Genomic DNA, 23,018 nt, shown 5'->3' on the forward strand with positions numbered 1-23,018 from the left:
AGAGAGAGAGAGATACACACACAGAGTGAGAGCAGGAGAGGGGCAGAGACAGAGGGAGACGCAGAATCTGAAGCAGGCTCCAGGCTCTGAGCTGTCAGCACAGAGCCCGATGCAGGGCTTGAACTCACGAACCGTGAGATCATGACCTGGGCCGAAGTCAGCCACTTAACCACTGAGCCACCCAGGCTCTCCTGTGCTTGTCATTTTATCTGCCGGGATCCCTCCACTCCCTATCATCTGCAACTAGCTTCTTCAGCTGGCCAACTCCTCCAGATCTGTCCCCTACCATGAGCCCCCAGAATGCAGATATAGGTCTGCTTTGCTGACCTCGGTTGCCATTCACACAGAGACCATTTCTGTTTTACTCACCTTACCCTCCAGTGCCTTGCGGGCAAAAAGCTGGGGCTCAAATGGACTCCAAGATATTAAAAAGGAGCCTGAACATTTTGTTAAGTGAAATAAATCATACACAGAAAGGCAAATACTGTACGATCTCACTTATACGTGGAATCCAATAAAGCAAACCTCATAGAAATAGAGAATACGTTGGTGGTTGCCAGGGCCCGAGGGGTGCGGAAATGGGAGATGTTGGTCAAAGGGCACAAACTTCCAACTATAAGATGAATAAGTTCTGGGGATCTGATGTGCAGTGTAATGACCACAGTTAACAACACTGCCTTACGTACTTGAAAGTTGTTAAAGAGAGGAGATCTTAAGTGTTATCACCATGCATGAACTTGTGCACATGCACGCACACGCAAACACACACACACACACACACACACACACACACACACAATGATAATTATGTGAGGGGATGGAATGGTTAACTAAGGGTTAACATTTTGCAATATATATGTGTATAAAGTCGTCACGTTCTACACCTTAAACTTACATATGTTATATGTCAATAATATCTCAATATAGCTGGGGGGGGTGAAAAGGACCCTTAAAAAAATGTCAAAACACAGCCACCTGCCACTGAGTCTTCTTTTATTTATCTGCCTCTCAAGTGTTGAATCCCTACTTGTCCTGGAATCACTGAGCCTGACCTTGTCTCTAAAATGGAGATAACATGATGGTACTTAGAAATGGGGCCTTCGGGGAGTGATTAGGTCATGAGGGTGGAACCCTCAAGAACGGATTAGTGCCTTTAGAAAAGAGACCCCAGAGACCTCCCTGGTCCCTTACGACAAATGAGGACAATGTGAGAAGATGGTCGTCCACAAACCACGCAGGGAGCCGTCCCCAGACACAGAATTCCCAGGCACCTGACCTTGGACTTCAGCCTCCAGAACTGTGAAAAATAGATTTCCATTATTTACAAGCAAATAAATACATCAATAAAATGGAGATAATAATAGTACCCAGAAGCACTGGGAGATAATTCACAATAGCTGAGAGTAAGCCTAATAATTACTGGTTATAAGCCCTGACTATGGGCCAGGCACTGGGCACCACCCTGTTTCTCAACCTTTCACTCATTAAATTCTTGCAAAAATGTTATTATTTCTGCTTTCTTAATGAATATAAACTGAGACTGAGGGAGGTGAAGTAACTCACCCTAGGGCACTCAACTAATACATAGGACATCTGGGTCTCACTAAACCTAATAACTGTATTCTTAAGCTCTGTATCTCACCCACAAAGTGAGTGCCACAGTGCCTGGCACATAGTGGGTATCTGATAAATATGAGCTGTATCAGTCTCTGAAGACACCGCCTTATCCCCACCCCACGTCTTGTTTTAAGCTAATATTTAAATGCTTCCATCTTCAAAAGCACATCCATTGGTCTTCCTTGGTTTTCTCTGTGAGCCCAGCCAATGCACTTGGGCAAGAGGCAGAATTGGAGAGGAGGGTCTGGGAGGTGTGGCCCCAAAAATGAAGCAATCATGAGTCAATTCTCCTGCAAGCAATTTTGGGAGATCTGCTCTGGATAAGGCACTGATCCAGGTCCTGCAAAACATGACCCAGGCATTCCCTTCAAGTTGCTTGTAATCCAACTGGAAAAGGAGGGGGACATGGGAGCTCCTCCCTGTCCTGCACCCATTCATCCTTCTACTGGCAGAAATGCCCTGACTTTGCTCTGGGAATGCCATTAGACGCAGTTTTAAAGAGACTGTCAGTCAAGATAAAGCACCCTCCCAATACCAGTGGGTGGACCCATGATCCTAGAATTTGGCTAAGAAGACGCTCTTTCCCCAGAATTGAATTTTGAGTGGTTTGAAGATGGCTGGGGCATTGGGTTTTTTCCTTCCCCCAGCCTGGTCCTGTGGGATGCACCAGACCTTACAAATTAATTTTCTCCTTAAATGAGTCACAGAGTCATTAGCAATGTCATTTCTGTCATTAGCAACCAAGACCCCTAACTTCTACTGGGAGATGTCAATGCATTGGCGTGAGAAAAGAGAACAAGGTTACTAGGGAGGCAAGCACCCTTGGTGTCGTGGGCTAGAGAAGTCAAGGCAGGTGCCTGGGAGCAGGTGGGGTGGGGGATGGGACCAGAAAATACAGAGGGTTTAGCATGGACAAGGAAACTACCAGTCCCTCCTGATGCCCATAGGTAAACACATGACCCTAGAGTTTGGCCAAGAAGATGCTTTTTCTAGGACTCCCAAGACCCTTCCCAGAAAAGTGTCTTTTTGTGAGATCACAGGTGAACTGATATATGTGCGCAGAGGTGGGGCCTCCTGAGAAGTCCTTCCATGCATCACCCCCACACACACACACACACACACTTCTACTTCCATGTCTCACTCACACTCCTAAATAAGACCAGAATTGAGTCTTACTTTACCCACTCATTTTTCCATCCCTAAAAAGGACACATCTCCACTGTCCCTTTTGCTCACACATAGTGCATGCCTTATACTCAGTCACCTCCTCCATAAAATGGGCCATGTCTCACTTGACTGGTATGAGTCAAGATGCCATCCTCAGGAACCATCCAGATGTAATTTTTACAATAATTTCCTCTCACACCACAATAAAGCTGTATCCTATTGCCGTGCAGTTTTGCCTTTTTTTTTCTGGCTGGTTGGGGGTTCCATAAGGATCATTTTGACCTATGTTGGTGGAAAAAGTCTCGCCATTATTCTCCGCCAAAGAATGTTCACGTGTATAAAATATTTACCAGTTATTGTAGACTGAATTGTGTCCCCCCAAATTCAGACCTTGAAGCTCTAAACCCCAATGTGACTATATTTGAAGGAAGTGCCTTTAAGGAAGTAAGTACGGGTAAATGAGGCCATAAGGGTGGAACCCTGATCCAACAGGGCGAGTGTCCTTATAAGAAAAGGAAGAGACCCCTGCGAGCATGCAAACACCCACAAAGGAGCTGCGAGGACACAGTGAGAAGGTGGCCGTCTGCAGGCACAGAAGGGAGGCCTCACCAGACACCAAACCCTGCCAGCACTCCAGTCTTGGACGTCCAGCCTCCAGAACCATAAGAAAATTAATTTCTGTTATTTAAGCCACTTGATGTATGGAATTCTGTTATGGCCACCTGAGCACATGAATGTACTAGTCCTCATCTGTGCCACCTAAATCACAGTCAACATATAACCCAACAAAAGGGAGGATCATTCATGGTCAATACCACACACACAGCAAACAGAGCCTACAGGACAGGAACCCTAACTGCCTTGTTCACCCTCGTGTCCCCAATATCTAGGAAAGAGTCTGGCACACAGCAGACATTCCAAGAACATTAGTGGTGTTGAATTTAATCAGACATGATGAACATAATATTGTCTTAACTTCTGTAAGGATGAGAACATCCATCCACTCACTACCGCCAAGCTGGCCCAAGATCTGCAAGCTGCTAAAGTCAGACAACCCACCCAGATAATATCCCGGATTCCACTCCAGTCTACATCACCTCTGTACTTGTAGGTAAGACCACAAACCCATGGATGGAATACCCGGGTGTGCAAACAACCCCCACACACTATGTTAGAAATGCTGCCCTACTTGACTGTACTCTCCCCACCACCCCATGAGACAGGCGACTCATTTTGCAGGACAGGAAAATTGACACTAAGAGAAAAGGACTCCCCAGGCCCCCACAGGGTCATAAAGGCAACATGCAACTGTCAGCCCAGGTACTTGGATTTTGTGGCTGGTGCTGGGTCACACCTGTTCCTACGTTTCATCAAACCTCCGGAACCATGGGGCAAAGAAGAAACACCCTGAGTCCTGGCATTGCGACCCTCCCTTCTCCAGGAGTTCGGCCTTGGGGAAAACGAGCTCAGATATCAGACTGTTGAGACTTCGTGGATGAGCCGGCCAGGGAGCTAATCAGAACAATTTGAGTGCGCGGCTAAGCAAGGACAGCCCTTCCTGGAGCGAGCCTTGCCTTTATGGCAACACTTCATAAGAACTTTTCCCTTACAACAAAACTGTCAAATCCAGCAACCACAGGCCAGAAACATCCCAGCTGAGCCCCACCAAGCTGCTTTCTGATGTACTGTACACACAAATACCAATATTCCCCAGATGTTCTCTATGTAAAACATTTGGTTTGAGACACAGCCCTTTTTCCCAAAAACCCTTACATTTGTTTAATGGACTCATACAGTTCAGCTAAAATGTCCTGGATCAGACATCTGAGGCCAGCCCGGCTCTGATGCAAGCATCCCATCTGCAGAAAAGACGAACAAGTAAATAAGACAGTCCTCCCCAAGATTTATGCTCCCTGCATCTTTAAGCAGGTCATAAAATGTAAGCTATGTACGGATAATAATGCAAGTTGCTTTCAAGTGTGTTTCTGAGTCCATCTCGGTATTAATCTAAGACTGATGTTCAAACAGAGAGTGGGTCTGGTGTGCCGAACAGGAGGCCACATTCTGCTACTTACTCCCGCAGAAAAGAAGTTTAAAAATCTGTCATTGGAGCCCCCTCCAAGGTAGGTCTTTTCCTGGTCTTAGTTATTCAAATACAGCAGCATCTCCTTCATTCCAATGCCACATATCCCTTAACCCGCAAACACAGGGAGACGGTGAAATGGAAAATGTACTGGACCCAGCTTGGACGCGGGCTCCCTGAGTGACCCTGGCCAGCCCTACGCCCCCCACAATGGTTCATCCTGTTACAGGAGAAAACGGAAGTTCACTAAAGTCACCGTTGGGGCCTGTTCAGCTGTGAAGATTATACAAGGAAGGGAAATAAACCCTTAGGAAAGCCACCCAAGAAATGTCATCGAATCCATGCACTGAGCCCCCACAGATGGTAACCCACAATTCTCCTACTAATATTTATAACAAGCGTGGTCACAGCAAATCTTTGGGGAAGTGGAAAAATGGAAGTAGAAGGCCGCCAGAGGCAGCCTCACCGACAGAATCAAGACAGGACAACTTTAATCTTTAACTTTTCTGTGTTGTGTGAGCTTTCAGTATTGGGCACGCATTATTTTTGCTATAGGGGAAGAAGAATTTTATCATTTAAAAAGGTCACAAAAAGCAATGACAGCTGATGAGGGAGAAAGCAGACAAACTATAAATAGCAGACACAAGAACTCCAAAACAAAGTTCTGAGGACCATTCAGGAGAAGTTCCCCAAAGACATCAAAAAAAAAAAAGGTCTTATTTTCAAGGTACTTTGTTTTAAGAAGGAAAGAAAGCATAAGAGATTTCCATCATAAATGGCTATAATTTTTTAAAAGACTGGCTCTTCAGTGGGTGAGCTTCAATTACCTGCAAAAATACACTTAGAGTTCTCTATGGTAACTCAGTATGTCCACTTACCCGATGCATCAGATTAACCCGTATTCTCCATTTCTTTGACTGAGGCTCAAGGTAGGTTGAACACTAGAGGCTGTAGCACTACCCTCTGCTTTCCCTACACCCTCTGTGCAATCAGCCAACTACCCATTGTCATCCCCGCCGAGTCGACTGCCCCAATATGGTGGCCTCTACAGTCCATGGAACCCTTCATCCTCCGACAAGGCCAGCAAACCATGACATGATTGTAAGCCCTTCCATGCTAGGGATCAAAAGCCCTAGATAGCAAACTTTACTCTCTCACTGCCAGGAAAAGGTAAAATACAATAAGATAATGCACAGAAAATGCCGAGCAGTGTGCCCAATGCTGCTAAGTGCTCCAAATTACTTTTATTATTATTGTTAACAAATGGGTCTTATGCAGAGATATGCGTAAGTAAGAAAACTACAATGAGACCTTCAAAATCTCAAGAGGTCGAGAGGACAATGTCAGAGGGTAGAGTGAGAAGGGGGTAGGAGAAGGGGACCAGCTGTGTCCTCTTTCAAGAGGACATTTCAGGTCACCCCCACTAAAAGAAATCCCTCCAAATGTACTTCTGTAGCCCCCAGGGAATTGATTTTGCAGGATGGAATTATTTCCCTGAAATAAACAGACACACAAAGGTCGCTACAACTGGGGCCTAGAAAGAAAACAAGCCAGCTGCCGATTTACGGGCAGTCTCTGATGCAACAGAGCAAAAGGTCCCGGCCCAGGTCCAGTGGGATGGCTTCGGACACACCACTCCTCCCTGGAGAAAGCAAACCGGTGGAAAGGCTCGGGGAGGGGACCTGCCTTCTTGTGGGGAAGGTCCCCACTTGGCCAGGCACCAACGGGGGCATCTTCAGGAGTACAGACCCTCGGACCTCTGCAGTCAGCGTGCGCCGGCCAGGGGCTCTCAACTCACTGCATGACAGTGACGTTGGGGGACTGTTAAAAAATGCCGATGCCCAGGCCCCATCTCCAGAGAGCTTTCAAAAGGTTATTTATTCCACTGCTCAGCCAGGACTGAGAACAAGTGGTGTAGTGGGAATTGCCCTCAGCGGGGTCGGACGGACCAGAGCTAACCCAGGTGCCGCCTTGACCCCGGGGGCAGATCAGCTACTCTTCTTTCACTGCAAATTGGTAGCTACCATCACCCCATGACAAAGCTGCTTGAAATGAGAAGTCACGTGTCAGCTGCCCTCCTTCAGTGTGTCTTGTAGGAGGCACATAGGGAGTACCTGTCGGTGTCTATCTTTCTCTCTAAGTGTCTATCTTTCAAGGCTCTCACAAGTGAGTCGAAAATTCTGGGCCGCTCCCCACTCTAAGGGGTTTCCTGAATTTCTAAGTGGTTAAAAAATGGTGGGGGAAAGACCCCTGTCACACATACACACACACACACACACACACACACACACACACACACACACACACAGAGGCCCTACTGGGTGACAGGCATACAGCGGAACTATGTAAAACAGCAAGAGTCACACGCAGCAAAATGAGGGAACACCTAGTTTTTAAGATGTACGTTGCTTTCCCTGTCCAGAAGAAAGCCTATCCTGGGTGTGACACTTTCTCAGGAAGCCCCTGCCTATCCCTCGTGTCCCCCGTTAGGTCAAGTGCGAGTCCCTTACACCTGGCGGTACTGCGCAGGGCTGGCACGTGGTGGGCTCAAGGGAGTATCTGACAAATGGCGTGAGTTAATTCCGCTCCTCGAGGCCAGAGATGGGCATTTGTAGATCAACAGAGCTCATAATGGCCACAGATGTTAATCCCCTAAACAGGCATTTCATCAACACACCTGAACTTCGCTTGCAAGCAACTGGCAGAAAAGGATATAAAGCCCCGTCCAACATTCAGGAGACAGCTGCTCAAAGCCCAGTGACTGTGAGCAGCGGCGTCACAGCATTTCAGGGTCTGAATTCCATCTACGGGTACCGCAAACGTGGGCAAGTGACTTCGTTTTCTGTGCCTCAGTCTATCCACTGTAAAATGGGAAGAGCCATAGTGTGCACCTCTTAGGGTTAGCACGGGGATGAACTTAGGTCAGTGATTTAACACGCTTAGGCTACAGCCAGGCACGATCACTGCTACGTAACTGTTTGCCATTATTATTACCCCATGGGAGGGTATCAGGCAAAGAGACCTCAAGCTTCAGGCCCGATATAAGAACCCCAAGGTCATAGGGTGCTCCGGTTACCACAAGAAAAGCTGTGCACTGAAGAAAGTGGGGTGGTGTATCCAGATGAATGCAGCAACTAGCTTCCCACTGTCCAGAGCTGTGTTTTTCAAAGCAGAGACCACGAACCAATTCCACCAGGCTTACTTGAGTTGCTCGGTTACAATGCTAAAGACTCCCAGGTCCCCCTAAGTCCTACCCCAGCCGTGCTGGATCAGATTCTCTGGGGTACATGCCACGGATGGTGCATTTCGACAAGCAGAGGAGATTCACGTGTCCCCACAAATTTAAGAACCGCTGGATCGGCTAAGCTAGAGGATCCATGTCTGTATCACCCCCGGAGCCTCCCACATCGCCGGATACACAGTACGTGCTCAACAAATACCAGGTGAATCCATTCAATGATTACAATCCTCTTAAGTGTTGGTTCGATTATCTGAAGACCCCCTATGCGTAAGCCACATGCAGACCAATGCTGAATCAGACTTCATTCATCCTAAAAATCTTTACTGGGTGCTTACAACATACCAGGCAGTGTTCTAGACCCAAGATACAGAAGAGATGATGAATGAGGTCGCTCAGAGATAATCACAGAGAGTGACAAACACTGCGTATGGAGCCAATAACGCCAAGTAAGGGGGTGGCACACTTCTCCCATTAAACTCCGCATCTAGAACAGTGCTGCCCTTTGGAATTTCTATGGCGACGGAAAAAACATTTTCAGCACCGTCCAGTGGTAGGCACTGGCCGCACAGGGTTATCAGACACTTAAAAGGGGGCTAGTGTGAGCAAGGAACTAAAGTTTTCCTTTTAACTGTGATTAATTTTAACAGCCACATGTGTCCTTATTAGACAGCACAGGTCTAAAGGCAGAACAAGAAATGGAAACGGGAAATGATAACACAGGCAATATGTACTACGGGGGCGGGGAGGTGGGGTGGGCGCTTAAGAGCACCATGTGTTATCAAATGCCTCTCACCCAATTACCAGATGCCCTAATGTTCTCTGGCTCCAAGAATTGAAAGTACAAGGTCAGGTACAAGGCATTGTACTCGGGCTGGAATTTTTATAGCCCATGATCAGTTGGAAGAGGTATGCAGCCCAGCCAAGCCCCAGAGACTGCAGTTCAGGAACACAGCACCACCCGCAAAGCCTGCCCACAGCTGCCAGAGACATCTCTCCTGGCCCCGCCACTCTGTTGTTGGTCGGTCATTCTGTCCCTGGCTGGAACGTCCCACTGGGCCTAAGACACTGCATGGATTTTATGAGATTTCTCCGCTTCAAGCATAAGGACAAGGACAAGCCTCCTAAATTCCACCGGAAAATTGGTGGCTAATCCAAACATTTCATAAAATTAGAACTCATTGTGGGGCTGAAAGGAATTCAGACTGTGCCGCCACCAGAGAAATGCAAGATATTTGTTATAATTTTTTCCTTCATGAGCTGTTTTAAGAAGCAAGTGCGTTTTCTGCTTGAAATAAAGAAGGCATGCGGGGGGGAGGGGGGCTGGAGGGGAGAGGGGCGGAGGGGCAGAGTTTTTGTTTTTGTTTTGTTTTCTCTGTGGTTTGCAAAAAGCATCACCAGATGACAAATGGAGGAATCCTGCCTGACTCCCTAATCCCACAGCTAGCAGAGATAATAAACCTGCCTTCCCAACCTTGGCTGCATCTTGCTTTTATAGAGACGCAGTTTTTCCTGGAACATGGTACTTCTGTGCCTTAATTTTCTTCTTGGGCTTGAGCCCCAGAAGTTTCACAGGCAGTGATTTTATTAGCAAGAGAGATACCTGAATCATTCATTTGGGCCTGCGTGCGTGCACGTCACTGACATTCATTCACCAGGCATGGGGCTAGGCGCTTGGGATTCATCGGTAAGAAAACCGACGAAATCCCTGCCCTGGCAGAGCTGGGATTCTAGTGGAGGGACAAGGGAAGCCTCGGTGACCGCCACTTCAGAGCAGCGTGGGCACAAGACACACAGACTCGCCGAATGCGGACTCTGGAAGAGGCTGGGAAGGGGGTTCTGGGAGAGCAGGAACCCCATCTTCTGACCATCACTCTCTCGCTATCACCCAGAGCAGAGCAGTGTCTGACACACAGCTGGCCCTCGACAAATGTTTGTTGAATGAATAATCAATCCTGACAAAAAAATCTGCCCCAGAGCCCTCATCTTACAGACAGCCCTCATCTTGCAGCCTAGCAGGGACAGTTCAACTTGTGGCAAGAATGGGACGGACCCCAAGACTCCTGACACTATTCGCTGACTCTTAACGCCCCACAGCCATTCAACAAGTATTTGTTGCATCCTTCTTGTGTGTGAGGCCCTGAACTAGGCACCGGGAGGACATAAACGAGAAGGATAACTGAATTAGTTGAGATTATGCAACAAAGTTCCTCCAATTGCCATGTTCACAAGCTTGGAGACCACTTCTCTGAGCCTGGGTTCAGTGGGTGTTCACCATCCAGTGTGTGGGTGAAAAAAACCAAAGCAGGGGGCTCCAGAAGCTTCCAAGGTCCCATCCCACGAAAGGCTAGGGAACCGAGGGATTATGACCATGACCCTGATGTCAGATAGCCCTGCCCTAAATCCCAGCTCTGAGACTTTGGGCAAGTCGTTTGACCTTCCTAAGACTCTTCTTCCTCAACTGCAAAATGAACACACTGATGATAGAGGACAGAAGGCATATACTCAGAACAGCGCCGGCACACACACTCGTCACCCAGTAAATGTTTCCTGCTATTAAGACTGTTAGGGAACATACCCTCCATCTGCTCTGAACCTTCCTACACATTCGAGAAGGTGGATGGGTCTCAGTGGAGATTTCCACTTAATTCCTCCCCTCTCCAGGATTTCTGCTGTCAGCTGCTTGCATGCCCATTCATGCAATGAGGGAGGTTTCCCTCCCTCAATGTTGCTTTTTTTAAGTTTATTTATTTATTTTGAGAGAGAGAGAGAGGCAGAGAGGAAGAGAAAAAGAACCCCAAGAAGGCTCCGCACTGTCAGCACGGAGCCCAACACGGGGCTGGAACTCACAAACCTCGAGACCATGACCTGAGCAGAAATCAAGAGTTGGGCGCTTAACTGCCTGAACCACCCAGGCGTCCCCAGGACGTCCCATTTGATTCTGCCTGGGAAACAGATATCCCATGACCACGAAGAAAATGCAAGCTGGGGTTCTCCCTAGAGTGAGCACATCCTTGCCTTGCCTTTCCATCCAAACACATTCACATGCTGGGCTCGGAGCTCACCTACTCAATGGAGTGTTAGCCTCTTCCGCCCCACTCATTCTGCTAGTTGAAGGAAAAGTTCACTTTCAACTCTACTAAGAACCATTACAAGGTAATTATCTACCTAGGAGGCATGTTCTGCTATTACCGTCCCACTTTCCACATGAGAAAACTGATAGGTTCTTTAAAAGTGAGAATTTTCTGTCTCACACAGAATCTGGCACAGAACCTGCCTCACAGACATCCTTGAAAAAGCGGTGCCTGCCTTGAGCTGAAGGGGAGTGTATACAGATCCAATGGGATCCGAGAACCGGGAAGGTAATGGCCCTCCGCATGGGAAAAGTCTCCTTACACTTGTCAAAGCCTGCACCAGACAATCGGAAAAGAGTTTTGAGAAATAAAGACACTTCCCTTCCCCTGCAACAAGGAGTCCTTTGGCCAAAAACCAAGCAACAGGAAATGAAATCTACATTCTACCAATTTCCTTCAGTGAATCCCAGGATTCTCTTCCTGTGAGCCCGGAGAACAGTCTGTCTCAGCCCCTCGATTTACAGGTGAAGAAAGGGGGTTCAACACTAGGGTACCTACTTCAAGTGACACGCAGCACCCAGGCGGCCGGGGATACGAGGACAGCCGGCACGCTGGCCTGCCTTTCCCAGGAGGGCTCCTTCCAAGAATAACACTTAAGGAGCGTTTGCTATGGACCACACACTTTTCTCAGACCTTGACACACAGCTCATTTATCTTCACAGCCACTCCCATGTCACAGATGAAGAAACTGAGCCAGGCTGACCATCTCAAGGTTACACAGGAGGTTCAGGCAGGCTCTGAAACCCAACCCGCCCCCCTGCTCCCTTTCAGATCCATAGATTGGATCATCCACTTCCTTTTCACCATCCTGTAGAAGACACAGAGTGTCCCTTGGCAGTCATGTCCCTTGGCACTTAGGCAAATCACACGTGAGCTGAGCCCAGGGCATGAGGGAAAGACAATGGCCAGCAAGGATTCCAAACCTGCAGCAATCAGCGGTCTTGGTGGCTTTGGAGCCACTTGAATATGAGGAGCTTGACACAGAGGAGGGAGTGGGGGAGGGGAGGGGGCCCTTAGAAAATTCTAACACAAAGAAGCAGCTCCCTCCTTCACACTGGGAAATTGCCCTTGGGCTCTGAGACACTGGAACCCGGCTGTCCCCCTCCCCTCCCAGGGAAGGGGGAACCTACCACACATGCCTCCTAGCACGGTCCCCGGGGAAACTTCATGCTGTCTCAGTATCTCTAATGAAAGTAAGCGACATGGAATTCTTCTCTTGAGTTTAAAAGGCAAATCATGATGGTGTTTTTTCCAGACATACATTAACTCTGCACTCCAGTCGGTTTACAATTCCTAAAGCACTTGATTTACAACCCAGGGAGAAAACGGTTTGCAAATCTTGCAAATGCACTTTGCATCTAAAGCTTGCCTCCTCTGCAGAGCTGACCACCAGGCTTCTCAGATGGGGGGCTGTGGGAGCAGCCCAAGGAGGCGGTGGGGGGCGGGCGGGGGTGGGGGGGCAGGGGCAGCTGCCCAGGGTGGGAAACAGGTTCCTCCCTCCTCCTATTCTTCTCCAGCAGGGGTGCAGAGCTGCAAGAGAGAGGCACTTACCTGACAATGCTAGGCTCTCCACACCTGTCCACACAGTGGTGAGGAGGGGGGTGACCCAGAAAGGGAAGAGGGTGGGGACCCAAGGGACCTTTCCTGCTGCCTCCCATGGTCACAGAGCCCCCCTTCTCAGGATTGCTGCTGCACTCCCCAGTCATCCATTCATTCATTCATTCATTCTTACTGAGCACCTACTATAGGAAGGGCACCAGGCCACAGGCCAGAATGCAGTGAGGAGTAAGAAGGCACCCCTGCTTCCCTCCTAAAGGGGGAGGAAGGGGAGGGCATACACAGACAATTCGTCAAACCCACATAGTTCATATGTTCTTTTTTTTTTAATTTATTTACTTTGAGAGAGAGTGCGCACACATGGGAGGGGCAGCGAGAAGGAGAGAGAGAGAGAGACAGAGAGAGAGAGAGAGAAAGAGAATCCCAAGCAAGCGCCACACTGTCAGTGAAGAGCCCGACGCAGGACTCAAACCCACGAACCGTGAGATCATAACCTGAGCAGAGATCAAGAGTTGGACGCTTAACCAACTGAGCCACCCAGGCGCCCCATAGTTTACATGTCCTGAAGGGAACGGACCAAGGGCCGAGACAGAGTAATAAGGAAGTGGGAGTCTGGACACCCAGGTGGGAACCTTGAAGGACGTGGCAAATTCCGTGTTTAGCAGGGAGAGTCATGATCCAAGATAAGAAGGTCACCGGGTACTCTATGTGGTACTTCTCACCAAAATAGTAGCACCAGCCCTTGTTTTCAAGAGCCTGCTAGGCGCCGGGCTCTGCGTCAGAAGCTTCCAAATCCTATCTCTCCTACCAATCCCACTTGGTGGGATGCCGGCAGCCACACTTTCTAGACGAGAAAACAGAAGCTCGGAGACAAAGTGTGGCTCGCTCAGGATCATCCAGCTGCCAAGTAGCAGGGACGACACTGAACTTCTTCCTCTACACCCCACTGATAGCCTGCCTTGCATGTTCCCAGATTATTCCAGATGTATTACTCACACGCCCCAACTAGGTTCTCAGGATCTCGGTGGCAGCACTTGTCATATTCTCTCCTCTGAAATTGCCAACAGTCCTGAGCACTTAGTACGCACTCATTCAATACATCTGCTTTACCACTAGATTAAAAGAAAAAGAAGGTACGTCAGCCCCCAGCATATGTTGTGTCTTTGTTATGTGTTTTTATATGTCGTGTCTGAATATCACAACTCAGCCACAGAGCAGCGATGAGTGGCAGCTAATAAGAATATTGAAAGCCACCGCCAGGTATGCCAGGTGGCGGTGTGCAGAACATATACACCCGGGGGCCCGGTGGAGGGACGAATGAATGGCATCGGTTCTCCCAGAGCCATCAGTCTGGGGCTGCTGCAGGCCAGGAGGGGAGCCTTTTCCTATTCACTCGCCTAGAGGGACGCCATTTTCTAATTCAGACAAATGTGCCCTTTTAGACCAGCAAAAGCCCCAGCTGCATCCGCTATGCATCTGTGCATCCGCTATGTGTGAGGCACGGGTCTAAAGGCTCAGCCGCATCGTGGCATCTTCTTCCATCTTCTCAACAGTCTGGGGAAGAAGAACCATCATAAGCCCCAGCTGAGGAAACAGAGGCTTAAAGGAGATGAGTAACACCCCCAGGTCACAAAATTGTCAAGCGGTGGGACGGAACGTGGGTCCGGGCATTCCGGTTCCAGGGTGCTCTCGTGGCCACGGCACACAGGTCACTGCTTTCCTCGTCTTGTCCAACATTAGCACGAGACTTCTATGGACCCACAGACTGGAATCTTGGCGGCCTGACAGACATGGGCCTCCACCCCCGAGCCCCTTACTCCCCCCACCCCCCTGAGCCCCGGCTTGTTGTTGTTTTGTTTGTCAATTTTTTTAACATTATTTATTATTGAGAGATAGAGAGAGAAAGAGCACAGCAGGGGAGGGGCAGAGAGAGAGGGAGACACAGAATCCGAAACAGGCTCCAGGCTCCGAGCTGTCAACACAGAGCCCGACGCGGGGCTTGAACTCACAGACCGTGAGATCATGACCTGAGCCGAAGTCAGACGCTTAACCGACTAAGCCACCCAGGCGCCCCTGTTTTGTTTTTTTAGTAATAGCTTTATTGAGATATAATTTTCATATCACCAAATTCACCCGTTTTAAATGTACAACTCAGGGATCTTCGGTATATGCCCATATTTGTGCAACTGCCATCACAATGTTAGAACATTCTCATTACTCAAGAAAGAAACCTCGTGCCCGTCAGCAGCTGCTCCCCACTTCCTTCCAACCTACTCAAGCCCTAAGCACCCCCTCATCTACTTTCTGTCTCTACGGTTTGGCCTATTTGGGACATTTCACAGAAATGGGATCAAGCCATGTAAGATCTGTTGTGACTGGCTTCATTCACTGAGCATGTTTTCAGGGTTCATCCGTGTTACAGCACGTTTCAGTATTTCATTCCTTTTCACTGTTGAATAATAACCCATAAGTATTCCATAAATGGAATTGTGGAATGGATCAGATATATAACATTCCACAAAGAAAAAGAACACACCACGTTTGATTTACCCACTCATCAGTTGACGGATGTTTGGGTTGCTCTTACTTAGGGCTCTTGTGGATCGTGCCACTGGGAACATTTGCGTTCACGTTTCCGTGTGGACGTGTGTTTGCATCATTGGGTAGGCTGACGAGTGGAACTGGCCATCCCCGTTTTAAAACGCAGTTAAAAGTTTACCGAAGGGCCCCGCCGTGAAGTCAACATCTGGCTGCTCTTGGGCCGTTTCCAGAGAATGTTATCAATACAGCCAGACTCTGCTCACGGGTGGGTCATCTGGCCGAGCCCCTCCTACTCTGGGGCCTGGGATCTTCTCATTCCTGCCCTGTGTAGCGTCGTCTGGGCCAGCGCGATGATAAATGCATTCTGCTTTAAAACAGATACTTCACAAATCATAACTTACAGATGCTCCAGGACTTTCATGTGGGAAAGACAAATGAGACTGAGGCTGTCTGACTCCGGAGCCACTGAGGACAGGAAGCCACGGCCAGGAAGCCGACAAGCCCTGGACAGACGTCTCTCTCCCTAACGAGTGCCTGAGCACATGTAACAGAAAGGGAATCCGTGCGGAGAATGGTCTGCCTGGCTTTGCAGACTTCGCTGTGTAACCGGCCATTCGTTTCCAGCCGTTGTTTTTTCTTCCCAGCAAATCAGAAAGCTCCTTGAGGTCAGAGACGATGACCTACGGCCTTTCCATCTCCTAAGATCTTCCCTAGCTCAATGCATTCACTTCAGTTCCATCCTACAAGACTTTGTTGAGGACCTACTATGCGCTTGGCACTACGTGAGGCAGTGACAGGAGGTAATAAGACAGGGCTTCCCAACAGACAAGATACTTTGCCTCAATCCTCCTTTCCTGCGGCTTCCCAGGAGGAAGTGAGACGTCCTGTGCGGTGTGGGCACATCTCTACCTGTACGCGGGGAGGTGAACCAGCTGACCTCTCCAGACCCGCTAGGGATTCCACAATCAGAGGCTACTCAAGGAACAAAGAACTCAGTGTGTGTCCAGATGGAGAGCTCCCTGACTTGACTCATTAAAGCATACTCACGGCCCAACAAGCAGTTTGCCAGAAGCAGACATATCAACGCGGTTCCGATCCTTATCTTCTCATACCTCAATTCTTGCGAAAACCTGCAGGCTAGCCTCCCCTCTCCAAGCCAGCACACCAGAATGTTGGGCTCAGAGCCCCGCTGCGACCAGAACCCAGGTCAGCCCACCTAGAGGAAGAGATATGGTCAAGGTCTCTGCGTTCACACTGCCTGGGTCCAAACCCTGACCCTGCAGCTGCGTGTGACCTTCACAGCCGGTGACTCGGTTTCCTCGTCTAGAAAATGGGCTCATTATGAGAATTAAATCAGTTAATATGTACGTGGCAATGGGGGCGCCTGGGTGGCTCAATCAGTTAAGCATCCGACTCTGGCTCAGGTCACGATCTCACGGTTCGTGAGTTCGAGCCCTGTGTCGGGCTCTGTGCTGACAGCTCGGAGCCTGGAGCCTGCTTCGGATTCTGTGTCTCCCTCTCTCTCTGCCCCTCCCCTGCTCATACTCTGTCTCTCTCAAAAGCAAATAAACATTAAAAAAAAATGTAATATGTACATGGCGATGTACCTGACCCATGGTATAAGCCCTCATAAAGTATTAGCTGCTATTACCATCATGAAATATTATTATTACTAGCCCCATCCTATCTTGTCAATCTTGCCTCCCAGCACAAACCCTGCATCCTAAGCAACACGGCCTGCTCACCCTAAAATCTCCCTTTGTCTGAAATTCCCTGTATCTCAGTCTCCTGAAACCCAAATCAAGGGTCATCTTGAACATCAACTGCCCTCGCTAATCCTCCACTATGCCACTGCCCCTTCCCAAACAGCGCAAAGAAACCCCCCCCCCCCCCGGGGAAAAGAATCACCCCATGGCTGGTCTTCTGACACCATGAGCAAAGAACCACGCCCAAATCCAGAGGCCATCCATTGTGCAACATGAGGAAAGTTCTCCGTTTCTGTAGCAGCAGCGGGTTTCGAAAACGACTACTTGACATTCTTTAGCTGTATGACCCTGGGCAAGTTACCCAACTTCCCTAACCATCATTTTTCCCATCTGTTAAATGGGTCTAGCTAGACTGCACACCTCTCAGGGTTGTTGTAAGGCTTCGATGAGAGGAAATGTCTGTAAGGCAGTTAGCATGGCACGTCACACCCCAAGCTTTCAAAAATATCAGCCAGTAATAATCACAGCAGCGGCGGCAATCGGGGAGGGGGTGTTCCTGTCCAGGACTGAACTCAGCGAAATGTACTAAGCTTCAGGGAGCTACATTCCAACGTGAAAATCACCTGATATGATCCAGTCCTACACAAAGGAGGTACTCAGACCTAGTGACTGCTTACTGCCTCCTCCACCAGATGGGTAGCCCCGTGGGTCTCAGTCATGCCTGTGTCCCGGCCTTTCACACGGAGAGAAACACAGGGGAGATGGTAATAACTCTTGGTTGAACTGCACAGAATTAGCTCAAAATTTGTAAGTACATTTTATCTTTGCTACTGGACTACGAGCTGTTTAGGAGTGAGCATCACATCTTGCTCTAGTAAAGATTTATTAAACAAGTGATGGAAAAACACCAAAGTGAGAATCAGATTGGTTAGACCCAGCTCGGTTACTTCCTGGCTGTGCAACTGCAGAGAAATCACTTAACGATTCTATGCCTTATTTTTCCCGTCTCCAAGAGGAGAAGTTTGGACCACGTGTTTGCCAATGTCCCTTTACTCCCTGAAAGTGGGTTGGGGCCATAATTGCAATAAGGCACCCCAGCCACCCCCACGGGACAGCCACACGTCACCTGCCTCAGCAGGCCCGCTTACTACATTGTGCCCCTCATTTGCAGTTTCCCGGCACCAGGCTAGGAGCAACTTTGGGCTAGGGTTTCAAACACCCATTTTTGGTGAAAGCAGTTCCTTTGCTAAGTGAAGATGCCCCATCACCCAAGCTAGAGCTCCGGCAGCCAGGAACGCCGCGGCAAACCAGGGGCACACTCTGCCCGCTGATCCGCCACTCCCGGGCCAGACCCCTCCTGGAGACCTCGCCCCCCGGCTCGGGAGAGACGACCTGGTGCAGGGGAAAAGTCGAACCCTTGACGGTGAGGTGATCCCATGACACCTCTCCTCAAAATGTTGTTTGTTTTGGGGGTTTGGGTTTTTTTGGCAATAGTTTGAGCAGCCTGAAGGTCTGCGCAGTTTGGCTCAAAGAAAATGCATGCCGTGTTATGCCACAGGGCTCCACTCAGCAGCCCTGCCCAAAACTGTGTCAAAACAAAAGTTGTGCAAGAAACAAAGCCCAAATTCAAGGCTGTAGAAATGCTTTCAGATCCTATCACAATCTGGCTGATTGTCTCGGCTCCTCATGGGCGCACTTTTCTGTTCACCTTGTGTTCCCTAATCAAGCCGAGAAGCCGACTGTTTCCCCTACCACTCTGAGTGATACAAGGCTAATTTGTCCCATGCACCATGTCCCTCTGATGGTCTTAAAATCTAAATGAAAGTCCACGTGAGATGAGGAAAAAAAAGAATCTGCTAAAAGAAAGCAACTAAATTGGTGAATTTCACTTTTTGAGGCTTTCTATAGACGATTTTATTCAATTATTACAACAGGTCCATGAAAATGGTACCACTGCCAGCCCATTTTACAGATGAGGAGGCTGAGGTTTCAAAGTAACATAGCCTGCACAAGGTCACAGAGCTGGCGAAAAGTCAGGATTTGAATGTTGGCCAGGGCTCTCAGCCCCTGTGCGAGAGTGCTTCCTGGTCGGATGTGTTCATCTCCGGAACAAGCCACTCGGAGCCCTTGTGTCATTGACACCCTCAGGCAGTGGCCACAAACCACATTTGGGAATCAGAGGGGAGCATGGCTGGACCAGGCCAGGCCGAGTCGGCCACTCTGAGCTCGGGATCCTGCAACTCTCTTCGGAAGTGGCTTTCACAGAACACAGAAGACAGTGTTGTGCAGTGCTCTGATTCCGAAGGCCCTTCCAGATGTGCAATTAAAAGCCACAACATTTTCATTTTTAAACACTTGTCTGCCTCTGAGCTGCTTTCAACAGGGGGAGGGGGTGTCCCACTGATTCCACAGCATCTCCCACCTGGAACGCCAGCTACTCTCACAGGCAAAGCAGCTTCAAGCCTCTGCACCTCTTGAGAGGACGTGGGCACAAATGAAAACAAAACAGAAGACTGAAAAGGCAGGCCGGAGACAGTGCTCTCTCGGGTTTCTTCAACCGCACCCCAAAAAGCAAGGTGCATCCTTAGAACCAGAAGCAAACTCCAAGTCCACACTTCAGATGAAAATTTCTTGCTGCTCTGGACAGATTCTGAATCGCCAAGCGCTGGACAGGCAAGAACGACTTGCTGACCGATTTTTTTGTGTGTTTGTTTTATTTTCTGTTCAGCCAGGCATAGGGAATTTTCCACCTGACAATTCCTGTTTCTCACTTAAGTTCTTACACCATCTGTGAGCACTGTGCTCAGCAGGGGGAGGACTCAAGGCCAAGGAGGCCTTCCCATCTCCAAACCTCAGTTTTCCCATCTGGTTAATGCAAGGTTCTCACCACATGATTGTGCTAACATTCGTAAGTTTATGTATCAAATAGAAAGCAGTTTGAGGATTTCCAGCTTCTGAGCTGGGATCTGCTACCAGACTCAAAATCTTCACCTAATTTTTTAGTAAAACAAGAGATTTAGCTGAAATTAAGAGCACAATGGGAAACAACCAGAGCTGGACAATAAGAGAGCAGGACTTCAGTCTCCCTGCTGAGAAAGGAGCTTCTCCCGTTCTCAGGGCGCCCCCTAGCGGCCGTCCAACTAAATCCCGACGGAATGTTCAGAGTTTCTGCAAATAAAGGGAAAGACACCCACCAAAAGAGAAAGGCAGGCTCCCGTCTCCTGATGCAATCCCTTTCACTCTAGCCTCGTCTGTGGATCAGACAGCAAGACGAATGCTTGACAGGAAGCCCCAGGGAAACTCAGAAAGGTGTCTCCCATAAGACGAGATCTCATTCTTTCAAACAGCTGGCGGCCGCTCCCCAGCATTCGGGCTTCTGTGTCCTCCAGACACACCCTTACCACTCAACCCCTCACAGGCTCACATCCTCAACCTGCAGCTCCAGCCGCGTCTGTTTTTCATTATTCCGCCTTCCAGCTTCCCAGCGCGATTCTTCAACAGCTATTAAGACAACACGAGCAAGGAGCGAGGCTTACTTCTTGCTTCTTCAACATCCAGCCTGGGGAATATCACCTCAGAAGAAAAGCATGAATGAAGTGCACGTTTCTCAGCCTCTTCTTCCACCAACCTGAAAGTGCGTTCCTCAAAGTACATCTTTACAACCGTCTCTACAGAATTTTCAACCTACAAAAAAGTGGCACCTGCCCAGAATGAATTCTGAACCACTTGTTGGCTGTAGGATTTGTTTACTGAAGACCCCTTTCAAAATACAATGCACAACGTCTCGAATTTCCAATTAACCTATCACAGACCCTTTTTTTTTTTTTTAAGCTATAGAATACAGTTGGATCAGCCCAAACAGGGAAACTTAGGATGCGGGAGTTATCCAGGTATCCAAACATTTGAGAATTGAGGGGCTAAACTTTCTGACTGGTACCCCCTACCCCCACCAGAACTGTTCCTGTAGAGATTGAAAAGAAAAATACCAACATCAATCTACCACTTCCCTCGCCAGTTCGTTTTGCTTTTTTGCCGTGGTCATTTGTTAAGTGTATAAGCAACTCTGGGCCCCGAAACACCCCCCAAAAGTGCACGCAAGGAGTATCATAATTAGTTCCTGACTTTGGCCCTAAATCGATTAAAATACATCTGATACGCTTCAAATCAAAGAACCATGTTAATTTTCTGCCACACACCACACGAAATCTTTCTGCAACAGTCAGTCACTTTGAACCCAACCCTCTAGCCACAAGCGGTGTGGATTTCAAGGGCCTGTTCTGCAGAAAGGAAAACGACAACAAACCAAGTTCAGGACAACGCAGAGACCCCAAGGCACTCAAGGAGCTGCAAATGGGGCTGGGACCCTGGCAGGGTTTCAGCTGTCACGAAGAGTGGGGCGGGTGGGCCAGACCCCGCAATTCAGTAGCCCTGAAACCAGGACCTGAAATGCAATGGAGTCGGCTGCAACTCGGCATCGGTGTGGCTACCCATGCCCTGGGCATTTCAGTCCTCCCAGAAGCAGGAGGCAAACTGTCACAACCCACAGGCATGCAGCAGCCTTTAACTTTTGCTCCCAAACCTTCTCTTTTAAAAACAAACAACAACAAACAAAACAAAACAAAACAAACAAACAAAAAACAGAGGCAGGAGCCCACCCTCCCTTGCAGCTACAGCAGCATCAGGGTGATAGGGAATAGGAGTGGGAGTGGGGGGTCGCATTCATCTACAGGACACAGGACTTGGGGAACCACAGCACCCCGCTGAGGATGTGGGTCTGTTCGGAGTTAGAGCAGCGAGGCATTCCAGGGCTTGGTCTGAATGCGTGCCCGCGAGGGAGACCTCCACGGTCCCAACGTTGCAAAGTGTTTGCAAATCATAAACACTACTTTGCTGCTGGGAGAAAAACCCCCAAAATATGCGCAGACAGGATGTAACAAGTGTTTCGAGAGAGAGAGACACGCCTGAGCCACGGCGAGCTGGGGAGAGCGAGGAGTCTGTCTGGGGGTTCCTGGGAAGCCGCTCTCCGACGAGAGAGTCTCGGTGCCCAAGACCCCCGCCCCGCGCGCCCTGGGTCCGCCGCCGCGTCCGACCCCGCGCCCCCGGGGGCTTCCCGCACTCACCACTCGGCCCGAAAACCTCTCGGTGGCCCTCTTGACTTTGCCGTAGGTGCCTTTGCCCAGGGTCTCCTGCAGTTCGTAGCGGTGCTTCAAGTTGTGCTTGTGGTGATGCCGCTTCACCCCGTGCGGCTTCCTGGGCTCCGGGGCCGCCGCCACCGCGGGGGCGGCGGTTGCCCCCGCCACCGCCTCCGGGGGAGAGCCCGGCGCCCCCGGCCGCAAGTCTGGGCCGTCCCCGGCCGCGGGCGCAGCGGCCCCCTCCATGTCCGAACGCGGGGTGAGCCGGGCTGGAGAGGGCAGGACCGGACACGGCGCTCGCGGTGTCGGGGTCCCCGCCGAGGAAGCCGGGGCGCGCTCAAGGTCGCCCCCGCAGCATCGGGGAGGCGGCCCGATCCCGCTCGGGCTGCGGCTCGGTCACTGGCGGCAGCGGCGACTGCACATCTGGCGCCCCTGGCGCGCACGGTCCGCGCACCGCCCCCCGGCCGCGGCGAGCTGCGGAGCGTCAGGCGAGGTGGCGGCGGTGGCAGGGGAGGCGGCGGTGTTTGCAGGAGGGAGGGGAGAGGGGTGGCTCCGAGCGCAGGAGGGGGAGTGTTATGTGGGGCGCCGCGCCCCCCGACCCCTCCCCGGGAGGACGCGCAGACGGGGCGGGGGCGGGGGCGGCGCGCTCGGCCGGCCCCGGGGGAGGGGAGCGAGGGGCGGCGTGGCCGGGGCTTCCCCACCTCCCCGCCGCCGCCCGGGGCCCGGGGCCACCCGAGCTGGGAGGGGGATGGGTGCGTGTCGCGACTCGCCCTTTGTGCCGCGCGGGGTAGGCCGCAGCGGCGGCCAGGGGGCTTTGTCCTCGCTCGGCCGGGCCGGGGCCCG

General features: G+C 50.1%; 1 protein-coding gene across 3 annotated transcripts in view; it reads right to left on the reverse strand.

Annotated features, from left to right (window-relative positions):
• The window catches only part of NUAK1 (NUAK family kinase 1), a 72,448-nt gene extending 49,749 nt beyond the window's left edge, over window positions 1-22,699 (reverse strand). For 2 of the 3 annotated variants that reach the window (XR_006205068.1, XM_042947593.1), the window contains exon 1: window positions 22,164-22,699. Coding sequence is in view for 1 of the 3 variants with exons in the window: in XM_042947593.1 (XP_042803527.1) it covers window positions 22,164-22,421 (258 nt within the window). In the remaining 2 variants the exon portion in view is untranslated. Of the gene's footprint in view, window positions 1-13,792; window positions 13,909-22,163 lie in introns of all 3 variants that reach the window. The other variant, XM_042947596.1, reaches the window with a different exon arrangement.
• Window positions 22,700-23,018: the final 319 nt, after the last annotated feature.

This window comes from Panthera leo, chromosome B4 (assembly GCF_018350215.1).
Source record: "Panthera leo isolate Ple1 chromosome B4, P.leo_Ple1_pat1.1, whole genome shotgun sequence".
In the NCBI taxonomy this organism is placed as follows: Eukaryota; Metazoa; Chordata; class Mammalia; order Carnivora; family Felidae; genus Panthera; species Panthera leo.